A 27886-nucleotide genomic window follows, 5' to 3' on the forward strand; every position below is an offset into this window, starting at 1 on the left:
TGCACGGGCACCGACATGAAGCTCCTGCGTCCCTCCAGCCCAGAAAACCACTACGCCACCCTCAGCCGCCTCTACCAGGACTGCCAGGTGGTGCAGGGCAACCTGGAGATCACCTACCTGGGGCCAGACGCTGATATGTCCTTCCTCAAGGTGAGCGGGGAAGCGGGGAGAACCTGAGCTCAGCATCCTCCCTTCACCCATCCTGCAGTGGGACGCTCGCTAACATAGCGACCCTTGCTGTCAGGCCATGGCAGTGCATGGCCTTTGCCTCTCCCGCCCCCCAGCTGATCATCTCTTTGGCCTTGCAATGGCCTGTTTCTGTCCATGTCTCACCCCTCTCAGGCTACCCCCGAGCCCGTCCTCAGGGCTCATTCCTTAGCCCCATGCTGGGCTGACCAGGCCCTGTGTTGGGGCTGGTCGGGGAGCCTGACTCCTCTCCCAAGCTGAGTTCTCACTCTCTGTGCAGCCCTGTCACAGCTGGGGTCCCTCAGAGTAACGAAGCCAGGAGATCAGGCTCAGCTGGGGGATAGCTGCTTGTCACAGGCAAGGCCAAGCCCAGCTTGCCTTAAAGGGCAGCCTGCCCAGGATGTGACTCTAAGGAGACATCAGGGTCTGTCCTGCAGGGGATAACATAGCAACCACCTTCCTGTGGGCATTGACCCTTGGTCCTTCATCCCTAAATGCAACATAGAATCATGGAATATCAGGGTTGGAAGGGACCTCAGGAGGTCATCTAGTCCAACCCCCTGCTCAAAGCAGGACCAATCCCCAATTTTTGCCCCAGATCCCTAAATGGCCCCCTCAAGGATTGAACTCACAACCCTGGGTTTAGCAGGCCAATGCTCAAACCACTGAGCTATCCCTCCCCCTCCTTTATGGCTGGAGCTAAAGGAGTAACTCCCCTAGCCAGTGGCTGTAGTAGACTCTTATCTGGACCAGCCACTAGAGTGGGCGACACAGGCCCGCACCCGCCTGCCTGTAAGGAACCACAGGGCAACATCTTGACAAGTCTCCTCAGCCAGCGGGAGCTGTTCCAGCTCAGCTCGCGAAGCTTTTGCCTGGGGACCCAGGTTCTAATCCTGCTGCTGTCAGTTTCCCAGAGATGAGGTTACCCCTTGCCCCCTGCTTGCCAGTTTATTGACGGTGGAGCGTGTGCTCCTAGCTGGGGGGTCTGGAGAGTGTGGAGCACCTGCCGAGGTGCTGGGCTCACTCTAGGCTCTTTCCTCCTCTGGTTAAAAGACTAGAAACGGTGATCCTCATGTTTGGAGACATCTTTCCAGCCCAGCCCAGTCGTAGGGGGCTGGGAGGCTTGTCTGCCTCAGGGGAGGGTAGCTCTCCGACTCTCCCCACAGAAAGTCTTCTCCATCTTCCCAGTGCTTGCTGGGGCGCAGGCTTTGAAGCAGGTGCCCACTGCGTTCCCCTGGGGGCTCTGACCCCCATGAAAGTGGCCGAGCCTGAAGCGCTCCTGGCTCTGCCGAGGTTGGCTCGTGGTCATGGGCAGAGGCATGGGTGTTGCCCTTTAGCTCAGACAGTAGCAGCTCCTACGTTTAGCTCCAGGGGTCGTAGGTTCTTCTCCCACTGACGGCCCAGCCCAGGGGCTATTGCCTCAGCCTGATGGGTGCCCAGGCTTGTCTTGTCTTGTCCCTGGCTCCCGCTCACCCTGCTCTCTGCCCCTCTAGGATATCAAGGAGGTCCAGGGCTACGTGCTGATTGCGCAGAACCAAGTGAGCCGCGTGCAGCTGGAGAGCCTACGCATCATCCGGGGCACCCAGCTCTACGAGGAGAAATACGCGCTGGCCGTTCTCGCCAACTCCGACCCCACCGGGACGGTGGGGCTGCAGGAGCTGGGCATGAGGCATCTGACAGGTGGGGAGGCTGGCACCTGAGCCAGTCGGGGGGCCTGGGCTCACCCCAGGGAGCACTCAGAATTAGGGGGGATGTACCAGGGACCTCTTTAGAAGAGCTGATTGTCACTGGACCACTGTGCCAGAGCAAAGCAATGGCCTGTCTAGTGCAATATCTTCACCTTGTTGGACCAGTGATCCCCGTAGCCTGGTATCCATGCCTCCATGCTATGCCCGATCAGACCCCTGGTCCATGTGGTCTGGTATCCCCCCACTGCATTGAATCAGACCCAGGGTCCACATGGTCTGGTATCCCCCCACTGCACCAGATCAGACCCAGGGTCTACATGGTCTGGTATCCCCCCACTGCACCGGATCAGACCCACGGTCCGTGTGGTCTGGTATCCCCCTCACTGCACCGGATCAGACTAGTGCCTGGTAATCCTGACCTCCCTGCCCAACCAGTTACACATCCCCCTTTCTCTGAGCGTGGCCAGTACCAGATACACAAGGCTCCTAGCGATGCAGCAGCCCAGCACTAGTGTTGGTGGGGGGAGATTCTTCCTGGACCCCCTTAGAGCCGACTGGTGCCCTGGAGCATGAGGATCCACAGCCCGGGTCATGCATGCTGCTGCAGATGCAGCTGTCAAGGTCAAAGGCCTTTCCGAGCATCCCTCAGTGCTTTGCCTGGCAAACGTCTTTTCAAATGAGCCCGAGGCCCCCTCGACTGGGGGCTGGATTCCCCAGCCGCCAGGAGACTGTCAGGTGGCTGGGCCATGTGGGAGCACCAGGGATGGCCGGGCTGGGTCATCTACTGGCCCGTGTCGCCCAGTCTCCCGCAGTGGCCATGCAGCTATGCCTGATGCTCTGCCTACTGTCCTGTTCTCCCCCGGCTCCAGAGATCCTGAAGGGCGGGGTGCACATCGAGGGCAACCCCCAGCTGTGTTTCCAGGAGACCATCCTGTGGGGCGACATCTTCCACAAAAACAACGACCTGGCCCAGCACCAGCAGATCAACAGCAGCAGGGAAAGGACGTGTACGTGCCCGGGTGGGGTCCCTCCACGGGCGCCCCGGCTCCCGGGGTGGGGGGTGGGACTGTCCTGTCCCTGGGACCCACTCTTCGCACCCAGCAGCAAGCCCCTCGGCATGCCCTAAGGCAGAGCCTGGGGCCAGGGGTGGGGTCTGGCGCAATGGGCAGAGCCTCTACACCCATCAGGAACCAAGGCCTCCCCCCCCCCCACCTCCCCAGAGCCTGGCGCACCCCAACAGGCTGGTTTATGACTTCCCCAGGCTTCACGCTCAGCTTCCCCCGTCTGCCCCACAGTCCGTCGCTCCAGGCTGAACTGTGCTTCGGGAGCCCCAGGCGTCCAAGGGGGACGGGGGGTGTTGGTGCCTCAAGCCAGCGGCTAGTCGTGGAGCGGGGGAGGTGGGGAGTAGCAGCTGCTGCAGGACCCTCCACCCCAGCAGGCTGCTGGAGGAGCCTGGGGAGGGGGTTTCCATGCCTGGGAGAGTGGGGCGAGGCAGAAGCATGCTGCATCTTTCTCCCGGGGCCTGTGCCAAGGCAGAGTCTCGGGCATCCCCTAACGCCCTCGGTCTTCTCTCCATCCCGTCCAGGTGCTGAATGCAGAAGCTTCTGTTCCCAAGGGCACTGCTGGGGGGAAGGGCCGCAGTACTGCCAGACACGTGAGCACCGGGCACGGGGGAGAGGCGGTGCTGGACTCAGGTCTCTGCCTGTCTGGCCAGCACTGGCCGGGCAGCCCATGACCTGCAGGGGCACACAGGGCTAGCTCGCCCTCCATGCAAATAGGGCACGGACCCTGCAAAGCCTGGCTGGGTGGGGGCACCATGCCAAAGGTCCCGGCTGGGTCTTTCTAACCGCCCCACGAGCGAGGGATGGGGCAGGTGCCAGGGGAGGATGGGCAGCGGTGTGGACAGGCGGTCGGTGGAGATGCATGATGGGGAAATGCAGGCTGCCGCTCGGGGGTGGGGAAAAGAGGCACAGACATTGGAAGGGCGGGACGGGGGGGAAAGGGATCCATTGAACAGGGTAGATTTCAGGATGCACAGAGCCCCTGCCCTGGGTGCTGCTGAGACTGGGAACCCCCTGTGTGGTGTGGTGGGGACAGTTGTTTGCTGTGCCCATCTGGGTTCCCAGCTCCCAGCAGAGCTCCCCAGATGCCAAGAGCCCATCGCGCAGCCAAACATCCAGATCCTCACGGTTCCTCCCCCCTTCACTCTCTGCCCCAGTGACCAAAAGCATCTGCGACGGGTGCCCCAGGTGCAAGGGCACGAAGCCCACGGACTGCTGCCACGAGCAATGCGCAGCGGGCTGCACTGGGCCCAAGCACTCGGACTGCCTGGTGAGTGCCATCCCCCGCCCCGGTGCCATCCGTGGGTGTGTGGACGGCGAGGGGCTCAGCACAGCGGAGAGTGTGGGGCAGGGGGTTGGGGTGGGGGTTAGCGTGGTGGGCGTGGGAGGGTGGGCAGGTGGGGGCAGGCGCCGTGGGGATGGCTGGAGCGGTGGATTGGTGCAGAGAGGCTCGCGCAGGGGATGGAACGGGGAGGTTGGTTGGAGTTGGCAGAGGGGGGGTTACGGACTGGTGCGGGGGCGGTGTCCCAGCTGCTTACCCTCTGGGCTGGCTGGCTCCCCACAGGCCTGTCTGCACGTCAACCGCAGCGGGATCTGCGAGCTGCACTGCCCGCCCCACTTCATCTACAACTCGGACATCTACCAGTCGGTGCCCAACCGGGATGGGCGCTACACCTTCGGAGCCAGCTGTGTCAGCCAGTGCCCCTGTAAGCGTCCCTTCCTCCGGGGGGATCCCGTGGGGTGGGCTCTGTGGGGTGCCCCACTTCCTGCCAGCTGCGTATGCTGGGCTTTGACCACGCACCCCAGCCCGGTGGAGAGATCCCCAGGGCAACCCCCGCAGGGCTCCGTTTGCACAGTGCCCCCTGCTGGCAGGGCTGGACAGCCTGAGGGGCTTCTGTTGACGTTTGCCTGGCACTTCCCAAAGTCGGGGCTGGCTCCTGGAGCTCCAAGGCCCATAGCTCTGCCCTGCTCCAAAAACCCCACGACGCACACGGCAATTACAGTTAACTGGCCAGCCACATTGCAAACAAAGGCCTTCATGCTGGAATGCAGCAGTCGAGGGGTTAACGGGGAGGGAGATGAAGCCAGGGGGCTTTGCCCTTAGCTGCAGGAGGTGGGGGTGGAGCCATTTCCTTCCCCCCGCCCAGGATCAGAGACTGGGATCCAAGCTTTCTGACCAAACTGAAGTCCCCAGCTCGGGACTCGCCGCGGCTCGGACCCGGACTCTGTGTGAGCTGGGCAGACTCGTGTATCTTCTTCAAATACCGATCTGGTCCCCGCCACTGTAGCCTCTGGGTGCCTCCCGCTCCTCGGTGGCATTTCTCCTCACAGCCCCCCCCGGCGAGTAGGGACCAAACCCCAGAGGGGTGAAGAGATTTGCCCAAGGTCCCACAGGCAGTTGGTGGCAGAGCAGGGAATTGACGGCAAGTCTCCTGAGTCACAAGCTAATGCCCTAACCATGGGGCCATCTTTCCTCTCCATGTCTCCCCCTCCCACAGACAATTACCTGGCCACGGAGGTGGGCTCCTGCACGCTGGTGTGTCCCCAGGACAGCCAGGAGGTGAGCACGGACAGCGTGCAGAAGTGCGAGAAGTGCAGCAAGCCCTGCCCGGAAGGTAACGTTCCCACATCCCCTGTGCCCCGCCCTGGGGAGCCCCTCTCCTGGAGGGACGGGGGGTGGCACATCCTAGCAGCTCAGGAGCGCGGGATTCTCTGGATTTGAGGGGAGGGAGACGCATGCACTGTCTGGGCGGCTGGAAGGGGGTCTCCCTACGGAGGCTCGATGGGTGGAATGGAAGCACATGGGTGGTCCGCGCAGGGTTATTCCACACTGGGGTTCCCTCCCAGCCCCTCTCAGCCTCCTGCCCTGCACTCTCCTAGGCTGCTACGGGCTGGGCGTGGATTTCTTGAAGGGCGTCCGAGCCGTCAATGCCTCCAACATCCAGCACTTTGCCCACTGCACCAAGATCTTTGGCAGCCTGGCCTTCCTGCCCGAGACCTTCGCGGGGTGAGTAGCGGTGCCAGGTGCCCCCATCTCCACTGCCCGCTGTCCAGCCCTGGCAAGCTCCGCACAGCTCCTGCTGGCTCACCCCGGAGGAGCTACTGGCCCTGTGGGTAGGGGGACCCCAGCTCTGGACTCAGATGTCCTGGAGTGAAGGAGGTGCCTGTGTGGCATGTCGGAGCACTGTGTGGGGGCGCCTGGAGCTGGCTAACTCCAGCTCAGCTATCTGGCCACAAGGGGAGCCTCTGCTCCAAAGCACAAGCCCTTAATGCATGAGCCAAAGGGGAATCGCCATTAGCAGTGTAGGGCCTATGCCACACAGCTGAATGGTTTGGATTCTATCCAGGAGGGGACAGCAGTGCACACGCCAGCCGGTCCATTACAGTCCTGTCTAGATCAGGCCCCTTTTAGAAACTGAAACCTCCCTCGTGCCTTAGTCTTGCAGACCCGAGGCAAGCGTGCACGTGAGTGGGTCACGGGGTGTGAAGCGGCTGTGAGCGGGGGCTCCTCCCGGGGTATCCGTTTACTCTTCCAAAATCTGTAGCTGGGCCTCGCAGAGATTGTAGCACAAAGGCCCCATCAGGCCGGGCAGCTCCTATGGTTGCACGGCCGCAGGGCAGCCATCGCCTCCTGCGTCCGTGGTCCCAAGGGCTTACGCCGCTAAGGGTCCCCCTCCCCGACCGTGTTCCTTCTCAAACAGGGATCCCGCCACCAACACTGCACCCTTGAAGCCGGAGCAGCTCAAGAGCTTCGGGAGCCTGGAGGAGCTGACAGGTGGGTGAGGGACTGCTTAGCGCCCATGCCCGCTCACCCACGTCTCCTGCCGGTGCCCACCGAGAGTGGGTTGCAGCCTCCCATCTGTGATGTGCAAACGACTCCTGTTTCCATTTCACTCACTTGCAAAGTCGCTGGACGGGGCTCAGCCGCGAAGCCAACCCAGGGGCCTCCTCGCAGTGGGGCTTTGGCTAAAGGTCCCACGCTCCTGCCCTGGAAATTTAAGCCATCTTATTTAGTGTGCGGGGAGTGGGGGGGGACACGCCCATGAGAGGCGGGCCTGGGCGCTGGACCTGGCAGTCACCCAGGACTTTGGGAGACCGACCCACCACCAGCTGGTGGGAGGCCGCTGCTCGCATGAATAAGGATGTGCCTTTGTCCTCCATTTCGCAGGCTTCTTGTACATCGAGTCCTGGCCAGAGACCTTCCCAGACCTGAGCATCTTCCAGAACCTCCGGATCATCCGAGGACGAGTGCTTCACAAGTGAGCATGCGCAGGCAGGGACGCGGGGTGGGGAGGAACAGACCCTAGGACGGGATCCGGAGAACGGACGGTTTGTGGTTCAGAGGCAGCACGTGGGAGGGTGTGACCCAGTTCCAGAGCCCCCGCAAGTGTGGGGCTGGCAGGGACCCTCTGACTTCTGCTTCATTGTCCTGCCCCTCCTGGCTCACCCCGTGCCTGTCGACGTCTCTCTGCAGCGGTGCCTACTCCCTGATACTGCAGAACCTGTCCATCGTCTCGCTGGGCCTGCGCTCCCTGCAGGAGATCAGCAGCGGGATGGTGCTGGTCCACCAGAACCCCAACCTCTGCTTCCTCCAGAAGGTGCCCTGGGAAGCCATCTTCAGGAACCAGCGCCAGACGCTGTTCCAGACTGACAACAAGCCTGTGGAGCAGTGTGGTAAGGGGGTGGGGCCGTCTGCCAGGGCTCTGTCCGGCTCTCTGCCCCGCCCAGGGAATCCTCCTTGGCCCAATTCACCTGGGCTCTGAGTGGCACCGCCATGTTAGATGGGTGCCAGCAGGTGCTCCCTGCTGGCTGGTGCACAACTCCAGTGCCACAGCGGTACCATGTCTCCCTGGCTGCGACTCTGATACCAAATGCCCCGCTGGCATCCACGGCCGCCTGCGCCCGGTGGAGTCTGCGTTCGCCCTGGGAAAGGCCCGCTCGGTCTGGCTGCCCCAGGGGACGGAGGGGGCGGGCTGGGTTCCAAGGGCTAACTGTGGCGTCCTCCCCCCAGAGAACGAGGGGCTGGTGTGCTTCCGTCTCTGCGCCAAGGGGCAGTGCTGGGGGCCGGGCCCCACGCAGTGCGTGGCCTGCGAGCGCTTCCTGCGTGGGCAGGAGTGCGTGGAGTCCTGCAACCTTCTGGACGGGTAAGCGGGGGTCTGAGCGGCTGGGCTCGCTGCGTGTCTGTGCCCAGCAAGCCTCCTGGGGGGGATGAGGGAGAAGGGGGAGGCTCTGGCACCGTGGCTGGATGCGATGGGGGCAGAGGATGCCATCAAGCCCTGGGCCATCCGCCCAGCTGTGGCCAGGCCCCTTCTCCTTTGGCACAGATAGGGCAGCCCTGCCTGGGTTTGGGGCGTCTCCAAGGACCCTGAGGATGGAATACCCGGGGAGTTTCCTCCCCTGCATTTCCCCTAGGGAGGATCTTGCCGATCAGGGTGCAGCGGGGCGGGAGATGGGGTGCTGGAGCTGCTGCTCAGCAGCCCGTGCCCGGTGGGAGCAGGGGGCAGGCTAGGAGCCATCCCCAACCTGCTCCCTCGCCCCATCACACCCTCCCGCTCTGGGGTGGGGACGGGGCCTGGGTCGTGCAGGATCCTGAGTGGCAGCCAGGACCTTTACCAGTGCAGGGAAGAACCCTGCTGGCCGCTGGCCCGATCCCAGCCCTGCCCCCGGCTGCGGCGCTGGGGGGCTGCTGGGAAGGAAGTGGGCAGCTCTCGTGTGGCTGGGAGAGGCCAGCCTGTCAGACAGCGGGCAGAGCCTCCCACATGAGGCACCCCGTTCCAGCCCTGAGTCTGGGGTCTGAAGCTGGGCCCCTGGTCGCAGAGCTGGCTGTGTCAGCCCCAGGGGTCGGGGGGGGGAAGGGGCGCTTCGCTGCTCTCGCACTGCTGCCTGTTCCTCAGGTGGGCTGGGGTGGGGGCTGGGTCCTGCCCCACCAGCGAGCGCTGCGGGGTGAGGGTGACATGTGCCTTTGTGCAGCGATTGGCTCAGGCTCTTCCTCCCGGCAGGGCCGTCCGGGAACATGTCAACGGGACCCGCTGCCTCTCCTGCCACCCCGAGTGCCTGACCCAGAACGGCACGGAGACCTGCAACGGATCGGTGAGGAGCTGCCCGGGGTGCCGGGGGGGGGTCGCATAAAAGCCCCTTTAGGACAGGGGGAGGGGATCTGCATTCCCAATCAGTTTCTACGATCGCTCAAGGCTTTGGGCTGACCCCGGATTCCTGGGTTCTTCATCCACCCCAGCCCCCAAATGCACATGGTGCTCACTCTGCATCCTTCCTTGCAGGAGGCGGACCAGTGCGCGGCCTGCGCCCATTACAGAGATGCCCAGTACTGTGTGGAGAGGTGCCCGAGTGGGGTGAAGGCTGATTCCTCCTTTGTGCCCATCTGGAAGTATCCGGATGAACGTGGCGTCTGCCAATTGTGCCCCACCAACTGCAGCCACTCGTGAGTACGGGCGCTGGCTGGCGCGGAGCATTGCTCTTTGCTTGCAGCATTCAGCGCATCCCAGGGGCCAAGACCGGCCTAGGAAGAGACAGCAAAGCGGAGCGAAGCAGGTGGGGATGGGCAGAGGTTTGCAGGTGCGGGGTGGGGGGGAAACTGGCATGGGGGCCCATGGGACGCAGCACGGCAGGATGCCCCAGTGCTTGGCCGTGGGAGGATTTTCTACATCGCTTCTGCCTCCCGTCGAGTAACAAAGTAACGTCTCTGGGTCCTTCCCCAGGTGCATGATCCGGGATGAAGACGGCTGCCCCGTGGATCAGAAGCCAAGGTACTGCACCCCCCATCTGCCCAGCCCCCTTTGTGCCAACTTCCCAGGCAGGCCTCACCCTGGGCAGTAGCCAGGGTCCACCTCTCCCTGGCACCATCTGCCTTCTGCTCAGCATCCCCCTATCCCATGCACACCGGTAGCCCCCTTGCACTCTGCCAGGCACCACCCTTTGGCCAGGGAGCACCACAGGAATCCCTTCTGCAGCTGATTGGCAGGGGATGGGGCTTGCTCTGCCCCCACCCCCACCCCCGCAGCCTTCCCAGCCCCAGGGGCTGTTACTAGGCAGACCATTAACCACCCACCACCAAGGAGCCACAAGCCACTGCTTCCAAATCGGCCACCCGTGGGGGCTAGTTTATGGAGAAGGCCCTGGATTTACCCGCCCCCTGCCAAACGTCCCTGTCCCCCGTTCCCCTGTAGAGAGCCAATCCCGCGGGTTAGACTGGCCCCCACGGTGGAACCACCCCATCCAGCAGCCTCCCCCTTCTTCCAGCCAGGTGACGTCCATCATAGCCGGCGTGGTTGGCGCCCTCCTGGCCCTGGTCTTGGTCCTGATCATCGTCGTGTGCATCAAGCGGAGGAAGCAGCAGGAGCGGAAGCTCGCCATGCGGCGCCTCTTGCAGGAGACTGAGGTATGGCAGGTACCACAATCCCTAGCACCTGCCCCGCCCCGCACGCTCAGGCAGGCTTCTCGCGGCGGTGCCCGGTAATGCGGCAAGGCCTCCCGGGGCACCTGAGCGCTAGAGGATCCCAGCTGAGCCAAGGGAGGCCCTGGGCAGAAGTGACTGATGGGGGGCAGAGGAGGCGGGGGGCAGGGTGAGAGCCAGGCCTGAGTGCCCAGGGTTACTGCAGGGGGACGGAGGATGTTGACCCCCTGGATGCCCCTCGTGACCGGTGCCCAGGTTGGACCCAAGCGTGTGCTGTCCCCATTCCCCACAGCCACTCCTCCTGCCATCCTCCAGTGGGGACAGCCCAGACGCTCCCCCCAGCCCACAGGCTCCATGGGGCAGGGGAGACGGCTGCCCCACGGGGAGCTCAGGGGCAGGGCCTGAAGGTGCCACACAGAGGGGTCAATTATAGGTTCTGAGTCTCCATGTCGCCTGGGGGCCGCAGCAGGGAGCCCATGGGCCTGGGGCTCCCCAGCTCGCTGACACAGGACCCTCCTCCCCGCCCCTCACAGCTGGTGGAGCCGCTGACGCCCAGCGGGGCCCTCCCCAATCAAGCCCAGATGCGGATCCTGAAGGAGACCGAGCTGAAGAAAGTGAAAGTGTTGGGCTCCGGGGCCTTTGGCACCGTGTATAAGGTGAGGCGGGGACGGGCGGAGCAAGGGGGGCAGTGGGTAACCGGGGCCAGGCTGCTGCCCCACAGAAGTGGGATGGGGAGCCGGGGCGGGGGTTGGCAGCGTGGCTGGGGGTGGGGCAGCACTCAGAGGCTCTAAAGGACACAGCTGGACGGCGTCTCTCTCCCCTTCTGTGCACTGCCCATTCGAGCCCTGAGGTGCGGCCCCGTCGAGCGCCATCACCATCCCTCCCTCCCCTCAGGGCATCTGGATCCCCGACGGCGAGAGCGTGAAGATCCCCGTGGCCATTAAAGTCTTGAGAGAGAACACGTCGCCCAAGGCCAACAAGGAGATCCTGGACGTGAGTAGGAGACGGGCGCTATGGCTGGAACACCCCCCCGGGGGCACGCACGCCAACACTGCGTGGGTGCAGGAGGGCGCTGACCCGGCCTGCCAGGCTCAGCTGCGTCCTGGCCACCAGACGGGACTTCGCTCAGAGTCACTGAGCCGCCGGGTCCCTCCTAGTCTGTGACACACGTTGGGTTTGCTCCTGTTGCCGGCACCCAGGGCCAGAGGCGAGCAACAGCGGGGGGTGGGGGGAGGAGGGTTCGCTACCCGGTGTGCTTCACCCAATAATCACAACGGGGTGGAGAAGCAGAAAAGGTTATTTGAAGCTTCAAAGAAGGTACAGGGAGATTAGAATCTCAAATTCTGTACGCAGAGCAGGAAGTTACACAAGCTTTTATACATCCTTTCTTCAGCATACTTATCCAATAGCAAGCTGCCGTAAGTATCCATCTAGCCAGCCAATCCAGTTACCAGCTAGTGCCCTTGTTCTCTGTATCATTTGTTAAACCATACATAAAGCTGCTTTATTCAGCATTGTTCTTCCATATCTGCCCTGTTTGGCCTTGTTTAGTTTCAGGCAGTCTGACTCTGCAACATCTTGTTGCAGATCCTCAGCATAACTGCTGCGAGTGCCTCCGGGGGGTGGGGGGGAAGGACACCTGGGCCTAGTGAGAGGGGGCTTCATCAACACTCGTGGTCTTCCATCCCCTCGAGTTACCTAGTGGCCATGCCCAGTGTCCCCAACAACTCCCTCCTTTGAGAACACTCAACAGCCTTGGCTCTGAGTTTTCTCACTTGGGCTACTTATTTCTTTACAATAGGACTTTGCATAAGCACTTTGTGATAGCCCTGAAGAGAATGACTTATTAAGTTTTGCAAAAGGGCCCTGATACATGAGACTGCACAGCATAACACTATTAATACAAGCAATACAGGAAAGAGAAGTTTCAATAACAGGCTAAATAAACCACCAAGCCAAAACAACAAACCCCAGTCTGAAAACAAGGTTTGCAACCAATCGCTCTCGGGGGCAGTATAGGCAACCTGTGCTCCGGCTCGGCCATGGGCCTCAGCCTGTACCACCTTTTCATAGATCTCATAACTGCTATCATTTACATATACACAACATCGGGGCCCGATGAGGGCACAAACCCCTCCTTGGGATGCCAAGAGATAGTCCAAAGCCAGCCTGTTTTGGAGGGAAAACGTCCTGAGCTGCTGTACCTCTTTATTTAACGTTTATACTGCTGATCCTAAATCACTAACCGAGTCCTCTAACTCTAAGGCCACCTTCTCAAGTACCATTTGCAGCCTTACAGTACAGCGGCCTATGCATGCCATGGCTGGCCCGGTAAACAGTGGCGCTATTCCCAGTACAGAGCACCCTACAAGCTTCTCGGTTGTGAGGGAATTCTTCATCTTGCCCTCCAATGCCGTAGTCAGTCGCCGCAGGGTCTCTTCTCGTGACTCAACAGAGGTGTCTCAGGCATTTCTAATCTTTCCTTTGGGCAGTGTGGCAGTTATGGAAAGATGAAGAACTCCACGAGCTATATAACAGCTACCTGTCCGGTTGGCTGGCAGCACCTTGTAAGCCTTTCGGCCACATACAAAATAGTGACCCTGTAGGGCCCAGTAAGGACTGTTTCTTAAGGGGATTCCTGGGATATTTAAGGGTGCTTTGTCTGCTTTTCCAAACCGTTCATATGCCCCTAAGGGGGCATCCCATCCTCCTGATTGGGTACAAGTGGGGGCGTTTCTGATTGTGCCGTTTAAATTACACTCGCCATAGGGACCACTACAAACCCACCATTGGCTTGCTACATTGGGGATATTAACTGGACGGCAAGTTATATTTCCAAACCCTTTTTTTGTGGTAAGATTATTTGTAAGAGTTTCCCTAAAAGGGGAGGAACCATTACACCCACACTGCTGGCCTCCCCTTTTGGTCTTTATCCAGTACCCATCAGCCCACATTGTAATAACACAGGAGCTTTTTCCCACAGGACGCCCATAGTGATCAGATTGGTTTCGGGTAAAACATAACACTCCCTCAGTGCATACGGCAACTGAATACTCCTGGTCCTGATAGGTGGCTTGCTGTAAAGAGGTCTTGTTCCAGAATGGCGATTCCGTTCTTTCCTGCTCTTTGGTGGCGGCTAATTCTGCTAGGGTCAAAGGCAGCATGTCAAGGGGCATTCCCGTTTTTGGGGGACAGTGGAATCGGAGCACATACCCAGCAATCAGTCTGGTTTGTTACAGTAGCAACATGGTGCGCAAGCGAAACAAAGGAGTTATGCTCCCGATATGCACAGTTTGGAAATACCAATACAGAGAATAACAATGTTACCCAATTAATTATCACCAGAGTCTTCCCAACCCAGGGTCTCCAGGACCTGGGTGGGCCCATTTTAGCATTAAGGTGCCCGCTATTTGTGTCTTTTTAAACAGTAGCTTTAGCCCGAGATCGTCACTAGATGAGGAGTCAGCAGGTTGGACGGTCCACTGTTCTGCTGACGAGGGGGTGGGTACTGCCTTCAGGCAAGAGTGATGGATCCAGTTCTTGTGTCCCTCGATCTTTGCCACTGTATGGGAGATCAGCAGGACAGTATAGGGTCCTTTCCACTTTTCCTGGAGAGGCTCGTCTTTCCAGGTACGAACAAGCACGGAGTCGCCGGGCTGTAAGGAGTGGACAGGAGAGTCCAAGGGGAGAGGCTGGGAATCCTTGGTATACCTGTGAAGAGACAAGAGAACAGCAGACAGGGAACACATATACTGTGACAAAAAACCATTACCCAGCTCCCATTCCCCTGACAGAACCGGGGTGCCATTCATAGGCCATGCCCTTCCAAACATAATTTCAAAGGGACTAAGCCCTAATCTACCCTTTGGGAGAACGCGGATACGGAGTAGGACGAGGGGCAAAGTCTCAGGCCATCGCAGTGAGGCTTCTTGGCACACTTTTGAGAGATGCCGTTTAAGGGTCTGATTGGTACGCTCCACTACACCACTGGCTTGTGGTCTCCAGGGCGTATGGAGTTTCCAGGGGATCTGTAAGGCATGTGAGATGCTTTGGATGATTTTTGATGTGAAGTGTGTCCCGTTGTCAGATTCCATCCACCGGGGGAGTCCAAAGCGAGGAACGATCTCCTTAACAAACTTGAGGGCCACTGTTCTGGCAGTGCAGTTACGGCAGGGGAAGGCTTCTGGCCATCCACTGAACCGATCCACTGTGACAAGGAGATATTTGAACCCTTGGGTCCGGGGAAACTCAGTAAAGTCTATTTGCCACACTTGTCCGGGGCCCGGAGTGGGTTCTAGGGCAGCTGGTGGCACAGGATGTCCCAGTCGGGGGTTATTCTTTTGGCAGATTAAGCAGGCCGCTTGTACCTGGGCAGCCAGCGGTCGGAGTCCGGAAGTGATAAAGTATTTTCCCATTAGTTGGATAAGTGCTTCCCTGCCAGCACGAGTGGTTTGATGTAGTTTCTGCAGCACTGGCTGGATCAGGCCCTTTGGTAGGAGGACCTTCCCTTCCGGGGAATGGAGCCATCCCTCCTTTTCCCGGAGACCGAGTTTGTCAGTTAGCTGTCTCTCCTCCCCAGAGTACTGAGGGGTTGGAAGCTCCCCTACTGATGGGATAAGGGCAGCATATGGGCGTTCTCAGACTGAGGGGATGGCAGGGTGGCAGCATGCTTAGCCTCTCTATCTGCCCTAGCGTTACCTCTGGCCACATCTTGATCCTCCCTTTGATGGGCTTTACAGTGTACCACCGCCACTTCCGAGGGAAGTTGTACGGCTTCTAGGAGCCGGAGGATTTGGGGCCCATACTAGACTGGGGAGCCTTGGGCTGTCAGCATTCCCCTTTGCTTCCATAGGCCAGCATGAGCATGCAGCACACCAAAAGCATACTTTGAATCAGTAAAAATGTTGACCCGCTTTCCTTTTGACAGTTCAAGTGCACGAGTCAGGGCTATTAGTTCGGCCAGCTGGGCAGAGGTCCCAGCAGGCAAACCTTCAGCTTCCACGGTGTCATGGAGGGTCACAACAGCATAACCCGCCCTCCTTTGCCCATTTATTACAGTACTGCTACCATCAGTGTACCACTCATAATCTGCATTTGGGAGGGGTACATCCTTTAAATCCGGACGGCTGGAGTACTGGGCATCTATGATCTCTGAACAGTCATGTTTCTGTTCCTCTGTTCCTGGCAAGAGAGTGGCTGGGTTAAGGGAGGGGCAAGGCTGTAAGGTGACTTCAGAGTTCTCTAACAGCTTAGCCTGGTACCGAGCAATCCGAGCCTGGGTGAGCCAAAGCCCTCCTTTTGCATCCAATAAGGCTCGGACCATATGGGGAGTATAGATTTACATAACCCCTCCCAATGTTAGCTTCTCTGCTTCCTCAAGCACTAGGGCAGTAGCTGCGACCGCCCGTAAACATGCCGGCCGACCCTTTGCAACCTGATCCAGAAAAATAAGCCACGGGACATCTCCATGCTCCTAACGGCTGTGTGAGCACTCCTAGGGCCACCCCCTTTCGTTCATGTACATACAACTGACATGGCTTAGAGAGATCCGGCAGGCCCAGAGCCGGGGCTTTCATCAACTTCCTTTTCAAGATTTTAAATGCCCTGTCAGCCTCTGGGGTCCAATAGAAGGGGTCATGATCTGCTCCTTTTACACAGTTGTACAGAGGTACATAGTCCAAACTCTGGGATCCATATCCTGCAAAAGCCTGCCATACCCAGAAATGCCCTGAGCCGCTTACGGTTACTGGGGTAGGAACTTGACAGATAGCTTCCTTTCTTTCGCTTGAAAGCTGACGCTCCCCTTGCTGTATGTGAAACCTGAGGTACCGTACCTCTGGGAGGGTGATTTGAGCCTTACTCCGTGCTACCCGATATCCCCAGAGTCCAATAAAATTCAGGAGGCTCACGGTGGCTTTAAGGCAGGGGGTTTGGCCCACAGTGGCAATTAACAAATCATCTACATACTGCAGAAGGAGGGCCTTCTCATTATCCCACTCCTCTAGGTCCCTGGCCAGAGCCTGGCCAAAGAGGGTGGGGGAGTTTTTAAATCCCTGGGCCAACACTGTCGAGCAAAGTTGCTTTTTAACCCTATTTAGGTCCTCCCACTCAAAGGAGAAGTTCTCCTGTGATGGGGTGGCAACTGGAATGGTAAAGAAAGCATCTTTCAGATCGAGGACTGAAAAATGGGTATACTGTCCCCCTATAGAAGCCAATAAGGTATACGGGTTAGGGACAAGAGGATGCAGAGTCTTAACCTGTTCATTGACTGCCCTTAGGTCCTGTACCAGCCGATACATGCCATCAGGCTTCTGTATGGGTAGAATGGGAGTGTTCCAGGCTGACTGACATTCCCAGAGAATACCATATGTTAGGAATCGATCTATAGTTTCCTGTAAACCTTCTCTGGCTTCCCTCTTGACTGGATACTGTTTTACTTGCACTGGGCCTGTCCCTGGTATGAGCTGAATAGTAATGGGGGTCTGGTGGGTGGCCTTTCCTGGGATCTCTGATGCCCACACGAGGGGGTACACCTGGTCTTCCCACGGGCTCCATTCTGGGGCTTGCATAGCTGAGGACTCAACTGCAAGGGTCATGATCCATGCATTCTCAGGGGGTAAGGGAAGGGTTATTTCATCCTCAGTAAAATGCAGGGTGGCACCGAGGTGACAAAGCAGATCCCGTCCCAGCAGAGGCGTTGGACACTCAGGGAGGTATACCAGCTTGTGGGATATAGTCCTGTTTCCCAAAGCACATTCTGCTGGGGCATACATGGGGCACTTGGTGTCCCTGCCTGTGGCTCCCACCACAGTAAGGGAATCTGCTACTGGCAACTGAAGGGGTCGATTTACGGCAGTTCGTGCCGCTCCAGAGTCCACTAAAAAATCTATTTCAGAGCTTCCCACCCGCATCTTTACTCGGGGTTCCGGGGGTAGGGTGGTCCGTCTCCCCTGACACCCCTATTCCTGCTCCACCATCGCCATCATAGAGGCACCCCCCTTTTCTTTCCTCTTTGGGCACTCATTTTTCCAGTGTCCCTCTTGTCGACACAAGGCACACTGGTTGCGACCCAGTCGTCTCTCCTGCGAGCCCGGACATTTGTGTCCATGGCCCCTTCCTCCCCGGCCACTTCCCTTAGTGCCGGCCTGTACCGCTGTTACCATCAGTCTCACTTGCTTTCTCTCCTTCTCTGTCTCTCTCAGACTACAAGCTCGGTTTGCAGTCTCTAAGATTTGTGCCATGGTCATGCCCATTAAATTCTCCTTTTTTTGTAACTTTATCTTAATATCAGGGCTGCTCTACTTGTAAAAATTCCCTTAATAATTGACTCAGTTGCCTGATCATCGGGATCTGCATTAGTGTTCTGTCGAATTGTGTCCCGAATATGCTGTAGAAAGGCCCCTGGGCTTTCTTTTAAATCCTGCATTACTTCATATGGCTTTGCCCAATTATTATGTCGGACAGCCAAGTGACAGAGTCCATGCAAAAGCAACTCCTTATAGGAGGTAAGGCGGGTCATATCCCCATATTATTTGGATCCCACCTGGGGTCTGCTCGGGGGACTTGTGCATCCAGGTCAGGGACATTAATACGATCCCGGTCGTACCATTTCTGCGCCTCCTCCCTTGCCTTGGACACAACCTGTTGTCTTTCAACCTCAGACAATAGGGTTCATAGGAGGATGTTACAATCATCCCAGTCCGGCTTGTGGCTGCTAAGACATCCCTCAAAAACTGAAATAAACCTGCTTGGGTTGGTGGAAAACTCTCCTGCCTGTGCTTTGAAAGCAGCCAAATCCACAGGATTAAAGGGCACATGAGTATAAACCTGCATAGTCGTGGCCGGACGCCTTCCGATCCAGACCGGGCGACTTTAGTTTCGGTGATTAAGGGGTATAGGCCAACCAGTGGGGACAAGGTGTGGGTGTAGGGGCCGAAGGGGACACCGGCTCTGCCATTACAGTGGAGGTGGGGGTCTGGGGACTAACATTAGCTGCTACCGAACCAGTCGGAGTCAGATTACAGTGCTGTAAAATATCTGGTCGAGTACATAAAGTCAGAAACAAATGCGCATACATATGTTCATTCCATTTCCTTGTTCTCTGACAGAACAGGAGTAACTGAAGGATCGTGTTGTAATTAATTGACCCTTCTGGTGGCCACCACTCCTGGTCCTCTAGTTGATATTGAGGCCAGTCAACTGTACAGAATCGTTTTAATTGACTCTTAGTCATCGGATCCGCACCAAATACCTTCCAGTTTGCTAGAATGCATTCTAGGGGGCGTACACTGTGCCCTAACCCCCGAGCTCTGTCCCTGTCCCATACCTACAGGGTAACTCTGGGCATCCCCAGGTTCCAACAGAGCATACAATCCGGATTTCAAAAGGTTCCTACCTTATCCAAGGGACCGGTTCCTCACCGTCGCCCGCAGCTGCTCCTCCCCTATATCCAAGGGACCGGTTCCTCACCGTCACCCACAGCTGCTTCTCCACTATATGAGTGCGTTGCACCATTGTGCCCTCCGGGGTTGATCAAATCGCATCTCCTCCGGGGCCCTCGATGGACTCACCAGTGCGCGCTGGGCGTCAGTTCTCGCCGCAATCCTCGACCTCCAGGAGGGGTCTGGGCAAGGCTAAATAGCAGCCTCGTCGCCCACCCAGGGACGCCAAAAGCTGTTGCCGGCACCCAGTGCCAGAGGCGAGCAACAGCGGGGGGGGTTGCTACCCGGTGTGCTTCACCCAGTAATCACAACGGGGTGGAGAAGCAGAAAAGTTTATTTGAAGCTTCAAAGAAGGTACAGGGAGAATAGAATCTCAAATCCTGTACACAGAGCAGGAAGTTACACAGGCTTTTATACATCCTTTCTTCAGCATACTTATCCAATAGCAAGCTGCCCTAAGTATCCATATAGCCAGCCAATCCAGTTACCAGCTAGTGCCCTTGTTCTCTGTATCATTTGTTAAACTATACATAAAGCTGCTTTATTCAGCATTGTTCTTCCATATCTGCCCTGTTTGGCCTTGTTTAGTTTCAGGCAGTCTGACTCTGCAACATATTGTTGCAGATCCTCCGCATAACTGCTGTGAGTGCCTCCAGGCGGGGGGGCCAAGGACACTTGGGCCTAGTGCGAGGGGGCTTCATCGACACTTGTGGTCTTCCATCCCCGCGAGTTACCTAGTGGCCATGCCCAGTGTCCCCAACACTCCCATCAGTGGCTGCGGGTAGCGGGTACAAGCTCTCCGGCTCAGGGCACTTTCCCCACCAAGCTACCAACGTCGGTGCCTACGCGTATTAGCCTGCCTCCATATGCCACTCCCGCCCCCAGACTGGGCCTGAGCCTCCCAGCACAGCCATTTGCTGGAGAGGGACAGGCTGTCGTGTGATCAATGTTTGCAGAATTACTACTTGTGGCAGGGGGAGCAATGGACTCGTCTTGTCCGCCGTTTTTTCCTTGCCGCTCTGCTCTTTGGTCTCCACGCTGCAAGGCCCCAGACTTGGCTGGACCATGCTGTGGAAATCGAAGAGCAGCTGGGCAGGGCCACGAATCTCTGCCCCGTGGACTCACACGTGACCTTTCCGTGGTGCAGGGGAGTGGGAAGCCAGCTCTAGGGGCCAGGCTCCTGGCAGGAGTCTCCCCAAGTCGAGTCCTGCCGAGGTTGATTTTGCTCCAAGCCAGTTTCTCTCCTCCCCAGGAGGCCTACGTGATGGCAGGTGTGGGCAGCCCCTACGTCTCCCGCCTCCTGGGCATCTGCCTCACCTCCACGGTGCAGCTGGTCACCCAGCTCATGCCCTACGGCTGCCTGCTGGACTACGTGCGGGAGAACAAGGACCGCATCGGCTCCCAGGACCTGCTCAACTGGTGTGTGCAGATCGCAAAGGTAGGAGGAGCCCCGGGGATGGGCGAGGGGGCTCAGGTGCAGCTCTCCTGCCAGAGAGGCCAGGGGGACGACCGGCATCAGGAGCCTTCTTGCCACTCATAGGTTCACGTTCCAGCAGGGCCGACTCAGCCATTCCACCGGAGAGGGTTCCCAGGCCGTTTGGGCCCTGAGGTCCCCTCTGCTCTACATGGGTGTTAAAGACCCTATGGCCAGGCTTGTAAGCATGGAGCCGGGAAGGGGGTTGTCTCAGGATCCTGAGGCCAAAAATCTCTCCTTGAAATTTCACTCTGTGCTGGTCGTTCATGCTGCCCTCCACTCCCCAGAGGTGGCTGCATTATCCCTGTACATGCATAGTTCGTCAAGTCCGTTTGGTTCTTTCAGACTGAAAGGTGCTGCTCACCGTAGGAAGTGATCAATATCAAAGCATAGCTGCTGTTTTCTATCCCGACCGGGATACACGACCGCAGCAGCTGCTTCTGCCAGCCCTAGGTACATAGGGGGCAGGCTGCTTCCAGCACAAGCCGAGGATGGCCAGCCATAAATTAAGGGGGAGTATTAATTAGCAATTAGAGCAGGAGGGTAGGCATTAGGACCCCTGGGTTCTGTACGCGGCTATGCCACTGACTCACTGGATGACCTTAAGCAAGTCTCTTTCCTGCTCTTTGCCTCAGCTTCCCCATCTAGAAAATGGGGCTAATGTCTGTAAAGTGCTTTCACACCTTCTGACGTGCAGAGCACTACTAACCGGGGTGGGGCTCAAGCCAGCTGGGTCCCTGTGAAGTCCACCATGGGCCTGAGAGGCTTACAGGTCTCCATGCTGGTTCCCCCCTCCCCCCTCAGGGGATGAGCTACCTGGAGGATGTACGGCTGGTGCACCGGGACCTGGCTGCTCGCAACGTGCTGGTGAAAAGCCCCAATCATGTGAAAATCACTGACTTTGGCCTGGCCCGGCTGCTGGACATCGATGAAACAGAGTACCACGCGGACGGGGGAAAGGTGAGCCAGGTGGGGGGTACCAGGGAACTGAACTGGGAGAAGCCAGCGGCACTGGGGAGGGGCCCAGACTCCAACCCTTTACTCACAGAGACACCCAGTGCCACACCCCCACAGCAATGGCTCACTGGTATCACGTGGCAACCATGAGCTGCCAGTGCTGGCTGGGCACATGGGGAACAGGTTGTGAGAGTCTCCTGCATCATCCCCATCCCATCCCATCCCACCCCCCAGCAGGGGGCAGCTAACCAAACCAGGGCCATTTCAGGGCCCCCCCCGGGGCGCACAGATTTGGGAGGGGCCGTCACTGTAATGTGTTCCTTGGGTGCTAATGCCTGGGGCCTCGTTGCTATTCGGTGTCATCAGAAGCAGAGAGCGAGCCGTGTGTGCGGCTGCACCGGATGAGGGGGGTGCTGCCTCCACGCGCCGTTCTAGCTCATTACTGCCAGGCCTCCGAATTGCAGAAACTGACGCACCCACAAGCCCCTGGAGGTCCAGTCTTGTCCGTGTGGACAGGCCAGGTCAGGGGTACACCTTGCAGTCAAGACCCTGTGGACGTAAACCTAAATGATGTATCTGAGGCCGTTTCCCCCGCAAGCCTTCTCGGAGAGCGTGGTGCTGGAACTAGCCCGGTACACGGCTGATCTACGTTCAGTGGCCGTACGCGGACCTAGCAGTTCTCTGCTACCTCCCTCCTGGCATCGGGTCCTGTTGGATGTTATGCTGTTGAGTGCTGTCAAGGCCTGTGATGGATGGCCGAGCTCTTGGCTGAGTGCGGTCAATTCTCAACCTCAAATTCTCAGCACAAAATCTAAATCCAAAATATTTTGGCCCAACCCCGAAATGCTTCCACTCCAAAACGCGGCCGTGGGGCCTCACAGCAGCTGTACTTTGGGTCCCTATGGCATCCATTCTCCAGTACGCACCAGGCTCCTCCCATGATGCACCATGTTCCCTCACCCAGAGGGGAGACTGGTGCATCATGGGTAATGTAGTCTGACTAGGGAGCCTGGCCAATATCTGCAGGCAGCTCTTAGTGCCCTTGTCCTGTCTCTCCCTGCTCCTGAACACATGACAAGGCAAGGGTGAAATGAACAGGCTCAGTCTGCTCTGTGTTTTTCCGGTCCCAGGTTCCCATCAAGTGGATGGCTCTGGAGTCCATCCTGCGCAGGAGATTCACGCACCAGAGTGACGTCTGGAGCTATGGTACGTTGCATTGTCTCCAGGATCCCTAGCTGCAAGGGGTGTGGGGTAAAAGTCCCATTGCTCCTGGCCCTGATGAGTCTGTCTTTCTAGGAGTGACCGTCTGGGAGCTGATGACTTTTGGTGCCAAGCCGTACGATGGGATCCCGGCCCGAGAGATCCCCGACCTCCTGGAGAAGGGAGAGCGGCTGCCCCAGCCTCCCATCTGCACCATCGATGTCTACATGATCATGGTGAAATGTACGGAGGGCCCTAACTGTCATAGGCGTCCACTAGCCACTCCCCCACCATTCTCCACTCCTGGGTTGTACAGGTGGGAGGCACGTTTGGTCTTGGAGCCTCAGAAGAAAAGACTCTGGGGTTCAGAGGATGGGGTCCCTCCTGCTAATATGTGACTGAGGCTTGAGGGTGAATTTGTTGGGGCCTAACCTCTGGGGTGGGTAATAGCCAGCTCTGTTCAACCAGTCCTAGAGGGCGGGGTGTCTTTGCAAGACGGCCAACATTTGGCCTGTGGCATGGGCGGGTGAGCTGGGTTACCTTCTGGGCACAGGGACTGGGGCTTTGCCTACTCCTAATTGGGACAGAGGGTAAATAGGCAAAATGCCCCCCCGCCCGCTACAAAGTCCTTCAAGCTCGCCTTGGTGGTGCAGCCTCCTGGGGCCGAGGCGACGCTCAGATATATGTTCTGAGGGGCGGGTCACAAGGGCTGGGAGGTGTCTCTTCACCAGGCCCCTAGCACTAGTCCTTGCTCCTGTATCAGTGAGCAGAGCTTCACACGGGGTGCACATGCCTAGGGCTCACTGGCGCCTTGCTCTCTGCCCAAAGGTTGGATGATCGACTCGGAGTGTCGCCCCAGGTTCCGGGAGCTGGTCACAGAGTTCTCCCGTATGGCGAGGGACCCACAGCGCTTTGTGGTCATCCAGGTACGTGGAAGCGGCTTAGGTCGCTACACTGCTCCTGGCAGGGAGCAGGGGGTGTCTGTCTCTCAGTGAGAGGCCCGGGCAGCAGCCAACTCCCTCCCCACTGCTTGGCTCCCAAAAGCTCAGTCTTTGGCCTGCTGTGGGGGCACTACTAGGGGACCCACACCCCAACCTAACCAGTAAGTGAGCTGGTTTCTCCTGCCCCATTCAGCTCCTCAGCAAGTCTAGGGTTTGGGGTTCTTCTCTACCAGTTGGGAAGCTAAAGTGTGGTGTAAGGCAGGGAACTACAAGCCAGGAGTCCTGGGTTCTATCCCTGACTCTGATTCACTTCGCGGCCTCTGGCGAGTCACTTCTCTGCGGCTCACATTCCCCTTCTGTAGGAAAGGGATAATGCTGACCTACTCCCAGGGGCGTGGGGAGGATGAATGTCCATCCCGTGCATGGGGATCTTGTGATGGAACATGCCGGAGAAGCACAAAGAATAGTTCCAACCTTTAAACAAGGGACATCCTTTTGGGGCCGTTAACCACTTAGATCCAGTCTCCGTGGATCTGGAGCAGAATGCATCACCCATATGCAGAGGCTGCAATAAGGACTAGCAGCTAAAGGGTTAATTTCCCAACAGTATCGTCCTGCCCGCCCACTTCCCCTGGAGTTGTGATCCCAGCCTGGGGAGTCCTTGGTGCTTTGTAGAGCATGAGAACGAGGGTGAAATGCCCTCAACTCCCTGTCTCTGCCCCCCCCAGAATGACGACATGATGGTGCCGGGCAGTCCCATAGACAGCACCTTCTACCGCGCCCTCCTGGAAGAGGACGACATGCAGGACTTGGTGGATGCTGAGGAGTACCTGGTCCCTCACCAGGGTTTCTTCAATGCAGAGCCCTCTGCCAGCTACCGCAGCCGGATCCCTTCCACCAGGGTAAGTGCGGCGGGCGCTGCTTCGGGGCCTTCACTTAGCCATACCGCGGATTGCCAAACCAGGCTGCCGAGCCAGCCACCGGGCTTCAACCAAGCCACCTTGAGCTGCGTGCAGGTGAGAATTCACACGGTGAGAGCAGGTCGGGACTGGGTGGGAGAAATAATGGCAGGTGCTGCGGAGGAGGAGGGCGCGGGTGACCCAGGAACTGTCTTCCCTCGAGGCTGGCTCTGACCCCATCTGGCCCGGTAGGTAATAAGCTGCTATGTTGCCTTCATTCGCCTGCGGTGTAAAAGCAGCTCCTCTCCCCTGTGGCTTGTTGGGTGCCTGCATCCCAGCTTCAGGGGCAGAGCCAGCTCAGGAGGAGGGTCCCCATGGACAGCGAAGTCAAGGGCCTCAGCAATCATCCCTCCCGCTCTGGTCTCCTCCCACTCCCTAGAGCACGACAGAGAGCCAGGTGGATGCAGAGGAGACAGAGGACTCGGCCCACTATCCGTACCTGGGCAAGGCTCTCTTGGAGCAGTCGAAGGGCCCCACTCCCGACATGTTTGACAGGGACTACGTGGCAAGCAAAGCCCTTCAGAGCCCGCCTGTGCGGGAGGCCAGCACCCTCCAGCGCTACAGCGAGGACCCCACCAGCGTCTCAAGTGACAAGAACGAGGGGCCGGAATCGGAGAGCTACATTAGCCCGTCATCCTGCAGCACAGCTCCAGGTATGGAGGTCAGACACAGCCCTCCACGGGGGAAACTGCCCTTTTCTGGCCGGGGACGAAGCTGAGCATGAGCAGGGGAGGTGTTCTTGGGGCAAATGCACAGAACTGGGACTCAGGTGATGGGGATTTATACCCAGCTCTGACACCAACTCACTGGGTGACCTCAGGTAAGTCCCCTGCCCCTCTCTGCCTCAGTTTCCCCCTCTGAAATGAGGGTGGCTGGCTCTCAGGAGCTTTCGAGACCTAATTCATGAATACTTGGAAAGCACTATCTCCAGTATTTACATGGCCATCTCTCACTGTGATGGACTTATCCTCACAACCCCCTGGGAGGCACAGAGGGGGAACTGAGGCACAGAGAAGCTAAGTGACTTGCCCAAGGTCACAGGGCAAGAGGGGAGGTGTGATGGAGCAGGAAATTGACCCTCTGTCTCCTACCTCTAAGGCCAGTCCCCTAACCACTGGCTCTGCTGTTCTTTGGGAGCCTCAGCAAAGGGCATAGCATTATACAGAAACACTCCAGCCTCAAGCAATTGCTGATCATGGCTCAAGGAAGGAGTATGAGAAAGCAGGATACAGGGTGGCTGTGATTTTAATGACTCTGCCAACTGGGTGGAACCAACCAGCCCTGGATAAGGTGCTCGTGGGTCACTCCAACCCCACAGCCCCCCCTGTGACTCTTGCAAAGATGCCTCTACTCTGCACTAGAGACGCCGTATTGGTGTCACTTACGGCTTTATAGCTTTGGAGTTAGGCCATTTCTCTGAGTTTCCAGGCTGGGGGGGAGGGGAAAGGAAGGCGCTAAAACAAGCTGTTCTGCCAGTTCCTCTGTGTGTGTGTGGGGCGGGCGGGGGGATGATGAAAAGGTAAGACAAGGTCAAATGAAAAACAGGGCAGAGGGATCATGAGCTTAGGAAGACTGGCAGCAAGGGAAATAGTCAAAGTATAAAATCTCACCTCCCAAATCACTAAACCAGGGACCCAACCACCCACCGAAATCTAAAGGGTGTGAACCTCCAGGAGGAACCGTTTAGTGTCACATAGCTGGGAGCAATAGGATGAAATGAAGTAAGGGCAAATTCAGACTGAACAGCAGGGGAAGTTTGATCTGTCCGGAATACAGGACTTTCCAGACAATTTGAGCCATCCAGCCCCCTGTCCTGCCTATGGGTAACGGCCAGTAGAGGAAGCTGCAAAGGAAAGCAGAATAAAGCAGGGCTTTGGAGTGGAGCCCAGAGCTGGAGCACGGAGCAGTGGAGCTGCAGGTTTTTGCCTAGAGCGGGAGCAGAGCCAAAGCACAGCTCCAAAGCCCTAGAATAAAGTTACCTGGCTGGGAGGCAATGCCTCCAAAGGGAAGTGGTGGAATGTTTTAAAAAGCTAGGCTTTGCAAAGTACTAAGAGCGAACGGGCTCCAAGCTGCATGGGGAGGTCGGAAACAAGGCCCAGTTTCCGTGATTCATTAGACATTTTGTCTCCCATTTATAGAGTATGTGAACCAGATGGAGGATTGCCTCTCGCCTAGCAAGCACCAAAGATCCCAGGTGTCCACACTTGAGAAGCCAAAGGGACACCTGGGAAAGAACGGGCTAATCAAGGAACCAAAGAACCCTTTCCAAGGCAGCTTCGCCAATGCCGTGGAGAATCCAGAGTACCTGACCCCACACAACCTTTCCTTGGCAAGTGCTTTCACGCAGGCCTTTGACAACCCTTACTACTGGAACCAGGACCCTTCCAAAGTCAATCCTGCCGAACCAGGCTCCACAACCAATGGCTTCACCACGACTCCGACTGCCGAGAATCCAGAGTATCTTGGCCTCACCGCGTCCATCCCGCCGCCCAAGGACACATCAGATTAAGGGCCGCGCCTGGTCAGCAGAGGAAGCTATTTCAGCCAAGGCAGCTTGGATATGTATCAATGTATGAATGGTAACAATTCATTTATGCAGCGTGCGGGAGTCCTGTAATGAAGGGCTCCAGGGAAGAATAGCACCAAGGCCCGTAACTATTGCTCAAAGGCAGCTCTGCCAGTCCTCTTAAAACTAGATCTGGTTGATGACTGGAGATGACCCAAAAGGACCGAACAGGGCTGGTCCACGTCTCATTCCAGCGAGGATGTAGGGGCTGAGCATTGCTTTCAACAAGCCTGTCCTTCATTTATCTACGAAACTGGATTCATTTTGACAAATACCTTGGTGTCTATGGAAAACATGGGACCTATGGGGTCTCTTCATCTCCACCTTCTCTGTGCAGGGATTGTCAGACCCCTCCCACTTCCACATGCCAACCATTGGGCCGCTTGGCTTATAAAAGACAGAGCCAGGTCAATGGTGGGGTTAAAATTCAAGGGCTTTAATCAGAGTGATTCTGACTGGAAAAATGTGAAACGAAGCCTACAGGGGTGGCAAACCACTGGCATCTCTTCTCCTTGCTGCATCGTTAACAGGAAGGGTGGGGGACAGGCCTTCATTCACGTGGGGTACTGATAAGGGCGGATGTGCTCTCACAGCCTGAAGGGGGTTACCAGTAATGTTTTTTTTAAGACACCCATGGAAAAGCTTTAACAGGACAGGATTTAAAAGTGGTGGTGGATCGGAGCTGCCCGCATCAGTGAGTAGCCCTTCCCTGCCCCTCAACAATTCAGAGAACTAGGATGAAGCATGCGGCAGGCACTGTAGTTCAGAGCTTTCTCTGTAATAAGTAATCAAGAGCAGCAAGGGAGGAGGTATGACCAGACCACTATTAGTACAGCTACTGGCCAAGGACAGGACAGCTCAGCTGTCCAATTCAGCACCCATTCTGGAGAACAGGATGGGAACGAGAGACAAGGAATGGAGATCAGGGTACCAGTCCTTTCCCGTTGTGTCCAGCAGCTACAGCAACCTACTCAACAGACCTTCTTTCCAACTGCCCGTGGA

General features: G+C 57.7%; 1 protein-coding gene across 1 annotated transcript; it reads left to right on the forward strand.

The window, feature by feature from the left end:
• Positions 1–27375, forward strand: ERBB2 (erb-b2 receptor tyrosine kinase 2). The gene is made up of 26 exons (XM_077806340.1): positions 1–150; positions 1680–1866; positions 2744–2881; positions 3460–3528; positions 4093–4205; positions 4500–4641; positions 5434–5550; positions 5816–5942; positions 6637–6710; positions 7104–7194; positions 7410–7609; positions 7947–8079; positions 8935–9025; positions 9214–9374; positions 9652–9699; positions 10193–10331; positions 10880–11002; positions 11241–11339; positions 20040–20225; positions 21066–21221; positions 22349–22424; positions 22515–22661; positions 23247–23344; positions 24088–24261; positions 24698–24971; positions 26457–27375. Exons 1-26 carry the CDS (start codon positions 16–18, stop codon positions 26825–26827), a joined length of 3669 nt encoding a protein of 1222 aa, XP_077662466.1. The 5' UTR covers positions 1–15; the 3' UTR covers positions 26828–27375.
• The last annotated feature ends 511 nt before the right edge of the window (positions 27376–27886 follow it).

Source organism: Eretmochelys imbricata, chromosome 27 (genome assembly GCF_965152235.1).
Source record: "Eretmochelys imbricata isolate rEreImb1 chromosome 27, rEreImb1.hap1, whole genome shotgun sequence".
Taxonomy (NCBI): domain Eukaryota; kingdom Metazoa; phylum Chordata; order Testudines; family Cheloniidae; genus Eretmochelys; species Eretmochelys imbricata.

Excerpts from the sequence above, each read along its gene's own strand:
- ERBB2 (XM_077806340.1), top strand. The coding sequence starts at position 16 with ATGAAGCTCCTGCGTCCCTCCAGCCCAGAAAACCACTACGCCACCCTC. Across the intron at positions 21,222-22,348 it reads ACCACGCGGACGGGGGAAAG|GTTCCCATCAAGTGGATGGC; the intron begins GTGAGCCAGGTG and ends TTCCGGTCCCAG. Across the intron at positions 22,425-22,514 it reads GAGTGACGTCTGGAGCTATG|GAGTGACCGTCTGGGAGCTG; the intron begins GTACGTTGCATT and ends CTGTCTTTCTAG.